The sequence below is a fragment of the Pundamilia nyererei genome, unplaced genomic scaffold (assembly GCF_000239375.1).
Source record: "Pundamilia nyererei isolate P.nyererei 1_Seehausen unplaced genomic scaffold, PunNye1.0 scaffold00011, whole genome shotgun sequence".
NCBI classification, from domain to species: domain Eukaryota; kingdom Metazoa; phylum Chordata; class Actinopteri; order Cichliformes; family Cichlidae; genus Pundamilia; species Pundamilia nyererei.
In genome coordinates, this window is record NW_005187412.1 from 6,360,297 (window position 1) to 6,370,625 (window position 10,329).

A 10,329-nucleotide genomic window follows, 5' to 3' on the forward strand; every position below is an offset into this window, starting at 1 on the left:
TTTTTTTTTTTTTTTACATTTCACTCACAACATGAAGCACTTGCAGCTTTGCTTTGGCCAGTCTGATTTCCATTTGCCTGAGGTGGGCTTGATAATTCCTAACAGATCCCGTCTCCTGGGTTTGACGAGTTCCAACAGGGAGTGATGGGGCACAGATCTCCGAAAACCTTCGCCACAGGCTACACACAGCCCTGCACACCACTGATACCAAAAAGGATCAATTACACTCATTCCCCGACCGCATACTCCTGGGAGAAAATGAACTTGCAACGAAAACACTCCACACTACCAGAGGTTGCCACTCAACTCTGGAGAACGAGTGGGACATTCCCGTTTGATCTAGACCAAAGCTTCAGGCATACGCAGGTCATAAAATAAGAAGAAAAAATGCTTTTTGGCCTCCATATACATTGATTGGTAAAGAATAGTAGAATGTAAAAAAATAAAACAGTTTGAGTTAAACAGTAAAGCCATATTTTTTCCTTGGTACAGTGTAGATAAGTACAGAAGCTGGATTTTAGCCACTCAAAATTGGTGGTACCAGATAAGATTATAGGCCTTTATATGGCTTTTTTAGCCATGACATCAACATTGCCACAAAGTCGGTCAGTGCCACTTTATTCTAAATATGAAATTCCACTGAATTCAATTTCATTTATGTAGCACCAAATCACAGAAAGTCATGTCAAGGTAACACCTTTCAGTAATAGAGAGAAAACAAACAACCCTCTTTGAGCAACCACTTGTTAATAGTGGGAAGGAAAAAACCCCTTATAACAGGAAAAAACCTCAGTCATCTGCTGTGACCGGTTGGGGTTGAGGGGAGGAAGATCAGGAAGAGGAGGAAATCTTTTCAAAACCACTGAATGAATTAAAATTATTTGGTTTGTGACCATCAGAAGTATAAAACTAGCAGTACTTCTGTCTCAGATGTACTTTCTGTACTTTCTAGTGCTAATTTGGAAATTTAACCCTACAAATCAAAATGAAGTAACTGACAAATAATCCAAGTCGGAGGTGGAAAAAACTGCAGTTCTTGGAGTGTCCACTTGAGACAAGTCGTCACAGACGCTTGTGGTAAAATTTCCAACTAAACTGCATTCTTAAGCAATTTTACAGCTTTGTACAAAAATATTTTTGGTCTCTGTGGATAGTTTACCCCTTCATAACAACTGTACTGCATTTGGACTTTGTTAAAGTTAACAGTCCAGCCTATTTGAATCATACTCTGACGATATAGCTCTAGCACTCCTGCTAGGCTTCGCTCACAAATTTGAGTCACTGAACTGGACTTCTTGCCCGTGTTTGTGTTGCAGGTGCCTTTTGGACCATTTAGAATTAAATATCATGACTAATACTACTATGTGTTCATTCCAGATCATTCAAGAAGTTTAGTGCTTCAGTTTTGAGGAGTAAAATTGTAGTATTTTATTTATCTATTAACGCTAACTAGCAAGTACCCGTGTCTTAGCATTGCATCTCTAAAGTTTATAGATGTAGCTTTCTAAGGCCTCGGACAGTGAGTGACTGCTAGAGGCTGCTGGCTGAGTCTAGGTGAAACTGGTTACAAAGAGCATGGTGTGCCAAAAACCTCCTTGTGGTAGATTTGGTTGCAAACAATTTGCCTTGACCACCCTCAGGACACTAACCGTTTCTGTTTTGCGTAACACTATTCAGTTTAACTCTTGCTTGAAAATAGTTTCCAAGTGTTTGCAGACAATTTGGCATCTACCATGCAAACTGCAATAAGGGCAGTCTGCTAGTGACCGAGGTAACTGCAAGGAGGTTTTTCACTAAAGTACCATGGCCCTCTCTGCGATTCCCAGAAACCTTCAGAAACCACTCACCAACCAGTGACAGAATACACACTTCACTGGTTGCTAGGCAAACCGACCACTCTGTAGGCCTGTGTAAAAGGGGGTCTATTTTACCGTGACACACTTGATTTTTCTGTCGTGACTGATCGTTACCATATGGTGGTTACCCAGTCTCTAGGCCTGTGTGACTGAGGCCTAACCATGCTTGCTAGCTTGCTTTGCTGATAACTTCCACCCTTGATTAAAGTCCAAAAGCACGTGGGTGACATCACAGTAGGCATGTCCAGCTTTTATATGCAGCCTATGTACAAAGTAAGAAGGCATAGGTTAGCATTTAGCATTATTGAGAACATGTTAGAAATTAAATGAGTTACCCTAACGTAGATACAAGAGCACAAAAAATCGGTTTTTGCCATTCAATGACACCCAAAGCAACAAAGTGTGTGTCAATAAACTTGCTGACGTAAACATATGTAAATATACATGAATTTCCATAGTTTAATAGACTACGTGCACGTTAGCACATGCTACTTCCGGTGCGGAAACCCCTGTGGGGAGCTTTGTTTCCGGTGTCCTATTCGCACCCTGTTTACTGTCCAAAACAAGTTAAGCAAGTGAATGAATCAAGCGGCGATTTACATTTCTATAGATGTCTTGGGCATTTACCCAATATATCTGTAAATGATGTTCATCGACTTGTCGATATTTTTTCCCCCGCGCCTCAGAGCAAAAGAGAAAAGGGATTCAAATGTTATATTTCTCAGCGGTCCCTCGTTTATCGCGGGTGTTATGTTCTAAAAATAACCAGCGATAGGTGAAATCAAGTAGCCAATTTTATTTTTTGACAGTGCAAAACGTTTCGTGGACATCGTGGACATACAGTACTGATGTAATTTTGAAGATAAGTCACAACATACCCTTCGTAAATACTAATGTATAGAAACTGTTACCAGCAATCATTCAGCAATTTTTCATTTTTTGTTTTTTTTCACGGTTTGTTAACATGCTGTGTAGGTGTGTACTTCACTACCTGATATCGACATAATGGGAAACATCTGGCTTGACTATTCTTCACCTGTAGTTTGAATGCTGAACATTTGCCTGTTTAAATCATAAGAACTGTCACTATACAGAGATGTGCTTCTGAATGTGGACGATGTGTCTTCTGATTCTGTAATGCAGTTCTGCTTGTGTTGAGTGATGTAAACAATTGATCGATCTAAACTCTTTAAACGTCAAAATTGATCATTAGATTTTTTTATGACACAACAGTGGTGAGTGTTTCCACCTTCTGCTCTTTGTAACTTAACGCGATCTTTCCGTTTTCGAGTTTTGGACATGATTTTGGAGTATGTCTTCGCAGTAGCGATTGACCGCAAAGTAAAGCTACCGGAAATGTACAACCCCACATCCGGTCTCAAACCAGGAAGTTAGCATTTTCTTGTGCACAGGGTCTACACCTTTTTACTAATAAAAACTACACCACAGAAATTAATTTGACTCATTTAATTTGATGGAATACATCTATGTTTCAATTTATGATGCCACTCTCAAGAAAAGAAGAGAAAAAAAAGATCCCGAGAGTTCAACAGCGATGACGTCTGTTCGGAGCTGTTGTGTGTTGAGGTTTGGGAGCTAATCCTCACATATTAGCTCTCATGGGTCTGCTGGGCCTGGTTTAATGTGTGTGACGATGAATTGGCAGATACTCCAGGAAACATGGGATCGGGAGGCTTAGTATGTGAAGCCCAGAAGAAGAGTAGGATAAACTTCAGTATTCAAGAAAAAGAGAGGCAAGGCTGTATCATCACATGCTTTGCAGCTCTGTGTTGTATCAACCAGTCTTAGGACGGTTTGGCAAGATGAATTCCACAGACAGGTCTAGAGAAGACCAAACCACAGCTGTCACTTGCCAGCTGATCCACAAAACCACTCCTCAGTGTTAGGCCTCCTTCAAAGCCCCTAATAACACCTAGAAGTCACACGAAGTCGCAACAGAGTACATGCAGAACTGTATAGCAAGGGAAAGCTCCCAGTGGTGTATTTTTATCCTTTTAGCAGAATGTTCTCTGCTTGCTCCTTTAGCCCCACAAATGGTTTTCCCTCACTTCCTGTGCACAAGGGTCTCCAGCCACGGTCTCAGTCAAACAGCACAAACTATTTTACACTGAGAAATGGCCCCCTGATGGAAAACTCCATACATGTTCTTATTAAAACCACAATAACATCCGAGTTTAATCAAGGCTGTCTGGAGAGCAAATGGAAGTGTGCAGGTGTCTTCCGTTACATATGCTCACTGATGTAAAAATCAGCTGGTCAGACTCATGTAATAGCCACATCTTTCTCCACTGAAACATTTCACATATTTACAGTGCGTTGATGAGTTGAATACCACATGGGAAAGCGTATGAGTTGCTAAAAGTGGTTTTGGCTTTGTACCAGCTCTGCAGAACATGCCAGAGAAAGCGTCTGAGAGCAACCGTGGACTAAATGAAACAAGCACGCTGCAGTACCTGCTGATTTGAAAATGCCTACAGCAACAGCAATAATTCTACCTGTCTGAGCGCTACAGTCACCACATTGATCATAATATTGCAGATCTGCAGCTGCAAAACATGTTGGCGAGCTCCACGGCTGCAGTTCACTTTCAGGCAATTTAGTGCAAAACCAAAAACACGACGCCTCATACGTGATTTTTTAATATTTTTTTCAATCGTGTAGTTTTACTGTAAGAGGACACAGGAACGGCTCTATGCAGAAACACAAACAGCCTGCTGCACCACAGAAAAGTGAGCTTGATTAATTCACCATGGCTGTGAGAAAGGCTTTCAGCTATTGTTTTGTTTCCCTTCACAGTTCCCTCCTCTTTTCACTCTTTCCTCTAAAAGCCAGACTTCTCATATTTCATTAAATTCTTTTCTCTTCTTCGCTGCCCGCTCAATTACTCTTACGCAGCTCTTTCAGACATACACTGATAAGTGTATAAAGTGATAAATCAAATTAAAATGATACAAGTACGATTTGGAATTTGCCCTCATGTTTATTATCAGTGCATGGAGAGAAATTTGTGCCTGGTGTATCTAAAAACTGGCCATTAAAAACTTGCAGGTTTAATGTAATTTTTTCATTTGCACAAAAATGCATTGTTAGTTATTTTAATTAAATATATTTATGCGCAGCTGCACAGAATCATATTACCATATTATTAATATCTGTAATCTAATATACAGCAGGAGTATTTCTCTGCTTATGTTTAACAATAAATCCAGACATTTAATTTGGTAACCGTTCTCAGCTCTACCCTGAGGGCTGACAGTGACTGTTTACATAAGCCTGCAGGACTGACAAAATTCATTCAACATCTGCAGGTCACTTGAGTAAAGCAATTACAGAGCAGCACAGCTAATGCTGAGTGTCTGTGATTAGACATCCAACTAGTTTTTACAGGCATCAGAGGGTGAATGACTTTGTCTTTTCAGACTTTTGTGTAGAAGGAGCAAAATTTCTGGAAATAGCAGCAAAGCTCTCGGTTCATTTTTACAAGACTTGATTGAACGCAGCTATTGCCTAAAATAGCTTTTCCTCTCGGTTCCTTTGTGTGTTGGGTATACATTTGAGGGGAAAGAAACATATATCACGGTCTGCTATGGATTATGTGCCAGAGACGGAGAGGGTGTAGCTCTTTTATCACATGAGTCATTAAAGCTGCACAGAGATCATGTTTTAAAATTAAATAAAAAGACTGGAGCACTGCATATACACATGCATAAAACCATAGACATTAAACATGGACTGGTTTGAGCAGATCAAACATTAAGAGGAATCTGTCGAGAACGCTGCCTTATTAAACGTTGTGTATGTTATTTTTGTTTTATGTAAGTTTTATGTCTCCTTTCTTTACATTTTAACTGACCTTCTGCTTCTCAGTTATTTAAATTTGGGAATAAATCTGAAGTGGGTATTATACTTCAGTTTATATTTCGGAGCTTTTAATAATTAGGTACAGCGTCATAAAAGTTTTTGCCCCCTTTCTGATTTCTTAGTTTTTTGCATTCTTGTTTGAGTTAAATTTCACTTGCCTTATCCAGGCTTGATAACTGAGAGATCCTTTAGGCAGCTAAAAGATCTCAAAAAGCAATAAATCAGACAAAAGGGATTTCCAACGAATCACAGCGAAAGCCATTATCCACAAATGGAGAAAACTTGGAACAGAGATGAACCTTCCCAGGAGTGGCTGTCCTACTGAAGTTAGTCCAAGAACGCATTGACGAGTCATCCAGGAGGTCACAAAAGAACCAGAGGAACATCTAAAGAACTGCAGGCCTCACTTGCTTCAGTTAAGGTCAGAGTTCATGATTCAACAATAAGAAAGAGACTGGACAAAAATGGCATCTATGAGAGAGTTCCCAGGTGAAAACCACTGCTGACCGAAAAGAACACAAAGACTTGTCTCAAAAAAAATCCTCTGGATCATCCTCGATGATCTTGAGTTGCATTACATCTGCTGTAAAACCAACAGCACTTGATAAAAAGATGATCATACCAACAGTCAAACATGGTGGTGGTAGTTTGATGGAGTCGCTTTCCTGCTTCAGGACCTGGACGACTTTCCATTATTAATGGAACCATGAATTCTGCGCTCTACCAGAAAATCCTGAAGCAGAATGTCCGGCCATCAGTTTGTGTCTTGAAGCTCAAGCACACTCAGTTTATGCAGAACAATAATCTAAAACACACCAACAAGTTCACCTCTGAAAGGGTCCAAAAAAACTCAAAACAAAACCAACAAAGGTTTTGGAGTGGTCACTCCAAAACCCGGAATTTATTAGGATTTACATGCTTCGGTATGACCTTAAACAAGCCGTTCATGCTCAAAATCCCTCCAATGTGGCTGAATTACAACAATAGTGCAAAAAAAGAGTGGGCCAAAATTTCTCCACAGCAGTGTGTAAAACTCATTGCCAGCTATTGCAATTGCTTGACTGCAGTTCTTGCTGCCAAAGGTGGCGCAACCAGTTAGTAGGGTAATTACGTTTACATATAGGGCCAGGTAGTTTTGGATAGCTTTTTTCCATTAATAAATTCAATCATCATTTAAAAACTGCATTTTGTATTTATCTGGTTATTGCTGACTGATATTAAACTTTGTCTAATGAACTGAAACATGTAAGTGTGAGAAACGTGCAAAAAGAAAAACAAGAAGAAATCTGGAAATTTAACCTTTAGATGGTGGTAAATAAAAAGACACCTGGTCACCAAAGTTCAAATAACCCTGAGGGGACAAGAGCAGCTTCACAAAAGTTCATGACAATCCATCTAAGAGTTGTCAAAAATTATAAATGTAAACTTGATGTTTGGAAATGTCTGAGGATCACCAGAAGGTATAAGACTCTATTCTCTGGAAACCATCAGTATGCTTTGTTTATCACTTGAGCTAGATATTACAAAGATCTATCAACATTGACTGCTATTTGCTAACATATCATAATAATACTCTATCTCGAGTCACTTTGTGATTCCCACCCTATGACTCCTCGATGCTATCAGCTCCGCTAATGAGCAGCTCAGACAAATTTTCTCCGGGGACGCAGAGCGCGAGGTCACTTGTACGTAGGGAGTGAACGTGACATCGTAAGTCAAATGGTGACAGTTGAGCCACAGATCACAGAGGGCAGAGTTGCACACACAGGAAGTGCATTCCTTCCCCTCGCAGTCACTGCCCCCACTGATGTTTGTTTAAACTGGGCTCTGATACATGAAGAGATTACTTCTCCACTCAAATCTCCTCCCACTCCACCCTTGACTCCAATGCTCTTAAAGTACCCCTCTCTTTTGTGTAAGAAGAGGACACTGAGTCCTTGGAGACTTCACATTTTACCTCTCCTTTGAAAGCGACCCGTTACACCTCTGATATCAAAACTCCACCCCTGCTTGACTTTTTCTTATACTTACCAAACATCAGACATCAGAGTGAAACTGTTACACGTGCATCTGTCAGGCTTCAGTTGGCAAATCCACAGCATAACCCTGCTATTACACGTCTCTGTGTTTAGAAGAGGGATTCCAATAGGCCGCATGAGACTAAGGCAGCCCTGAAATTTTCTAGATACAACAGATTGGACACTAAACGGCACTTATCCTGCAAGTTCCTCTTCAGGGTGAGTGTGATGTGTCATCGCACAGATTGGAACAAATTGAGAATTTAATTTAATATAGATTCACAGCTTACTGAGTGGTCACCCGGCTGATGTAAGTGATCTCTTGTTGTGCGCTGCACTCAGGAACGCAAGCTTCTTTCCAACTATCCTTAAACTACTTTTTGATTTGAGATGGCAAGGAGGCAAGGAAAACCAAACCAGTCTGTCAGGGCCTCTTAAGCCAAACTTTTTTCCTTTCGGGTGCTCCCCTTTAGGGGTCGCCACAGTGGATAATTTGTCCCTAGCATCCCTCTCTGTCACACCAACCATCTGCATGTCCTCCTTCATTACATCCATGAACCTCCTCTGTATTGTTCCTCTTTCCCTTCTGCCTGGCAGCTCCATCCTTTTTCCAATATATCCACTATCCCTCCATGCACATGTCCATCTTGAGCCACTTTAATAAATCTAACACAACTGGGAAAATAAGTATAAAAAAAAAGATTTGAAACTAGACCATAAACTCAGGAAAACTTTTTGCTGAGGTCACGAAGCACAGGAGCTGACTTGTCTTTTCCCACAGATTTCAATGTACCCAGACGGCTGTTTGTTTAAGGCACTCTTTCTTTTATATACAGCCTTTTGTAAAGGCACAGAGGGAAAATGCCTGTTATAGCCCACACTGAAAGAACACAAGTGTGTTCCCATTTCAGTTGCCAATATAATCACAGTATAAGTAAAACGTCTTTCAGCAGCTCCCTCATTTTTCATCAGAACTTTGTGTCTGGTCTCAAACCAGGGATCATGTTTGTGTGCGTGAGGCAAACGTGTTAACTGCTGCACTAGAGAGATGCATCTATATAGAAAATGAAGGATGAAGTCTGAGTCTTGAGGCTGAAGTCTGACATTTTGGTGTTGTTTTTAAAAAGTTTCCAGGAGAATTTGAAACAAATTCTACTGGGAAAGAAACAAAATGTCTAAAATTACCCATCCAATGAGATACTTTTGTATATGCAAATATAAAGTATGCACATATGGTTGCACAGGTCAACTTTGCAGACCAATTCTTTAACTCGAACACTTACCTGAGTTTATCAGCCACGAAGATGACTCTCCGCTCCAGCAGCAGCGAGGCAAAGACGCGAATCACCTGCCGCACGCTGAGACACTTGAACAGACTTTCAAAGTCCACGTGCTCCAGTCGGGAATCGGTGGGCCGCCTCAACTCAATGACCTGAGTGATCACAGAAAGCGTGAGTCTGATTTACTGAGTGCACTTTGCCAAAGTGTACTGCGCTAACGGTCGTAAACAAAAAGCAGTTGTGTTTTGTTGTGCCTGTGCCTGTAGCTCTGACCTCATTTCCTGCACCGGGAAGGAAGGTTTTTACTTTGATAATCTTCCCTGGAGCGGGAAAGGGGGACTCCATCAGACTCCTCATGAAGGGATAGACCAGAGCTGCTGAGATGCCTCTCCGTCTCTCTACCTCATCCAGGATCTGAAAAGAGGATGTTGACAATTAATGGAAACATACTGCTGTGGCTTTAAGCGCTCATGGTTGTCTAGCTCTCATTTTCTGTTTTGAAAAATAGCAAAGGCATCTATTTCCATGCCTTTGTGTGAGGAAAATTCCACCCAGTGTGCCTGTCTGCCTGTTTTGGTCCAAGCTGCCTCCTGTCTGGAAAGTTGATTGGGGAATCGCTCATTTTGGAGGTCATATGATACCAACCCTGTTGCTCTCTCTTCACACACATACAGCTTCCTCTGAAAGCAAACACTGACCTCCTTCTTTATCATGATAACTTTTTTTTTTAATAAATCTAATTTACATTTGAAACATCGCAGGCATTCTCTTGCTCTCTTTGGGCATCTGCTAAGGGTGCTTAAATATCACAGGATCCAAAACTAGTTAAAGTTTGGCTCTAGTAAGTAAACACCAGTACAAATTAAAGGCACACACCCATACTGATAGTGTGTGAATACTTCATCAATATGGGGAAGTTATTCTACTTTTACTCAGTTACTGCAGTCTCATTGGGCAACTATATATATATGCACCATATCCTTAAAACATTCAACAGTCTGGGTTGAAATAATAAAGGAATCAGATAAGGCTGAAAGAGTCACACAGAGTGACTGCTCTGTTCTGCGTTAGCACCAGTGAGAAAAAAGCAAGAGAAACAATTACTCTGGGAAATCAGAGGGTTACAAAAAAAAGGAAAAGAAGCTGAAACAAGCCTTACTGACAAACAGGCGTTCGGCACAAGGTCTGCTGAAAGTCATTTCCTTCAGCTGTGAGACAGGTTAACCACAGCTACAGCACCGCATGCAGAAATTTGGCTTTTTGTGTGTGTGTGTGTGTGTGTGTGTGTGTGTG

The 10,329-nt window shown here is 40.8% G+C and overlaps 1 protein-coding gene across 3 annotated transcripts in view; it reads right to left on the reverse strand.

Annotated features, from left to right (window-relative positions):
- Positions 1-10,329, reverse strand: part of dennd2b (DENN domain containing 2B) — a 55,739-nt gene that overhangs the window by 5,722 nt on the left and 39,688 nt on the right. For all 3 annotated transcript variants that reach the window (XM_005724324.1, XM_005724325.2, XM_005724323.1), the window contains exons 13-14: positions 9,310-9,450; positions 9,040-9,188 (exon numbers count right to left, since the gene is read on the reverse strand). In XM_005724324.1, coding sequence (XP_005724381.1) covers positions 9,040-9,188; positions 9,310-9,450 — 290 coding nt within the window. The remainder of the gene's footprint in view (positions 1-9,039; positions 9,189-9,309; positions 9,451-10,329) is intronic.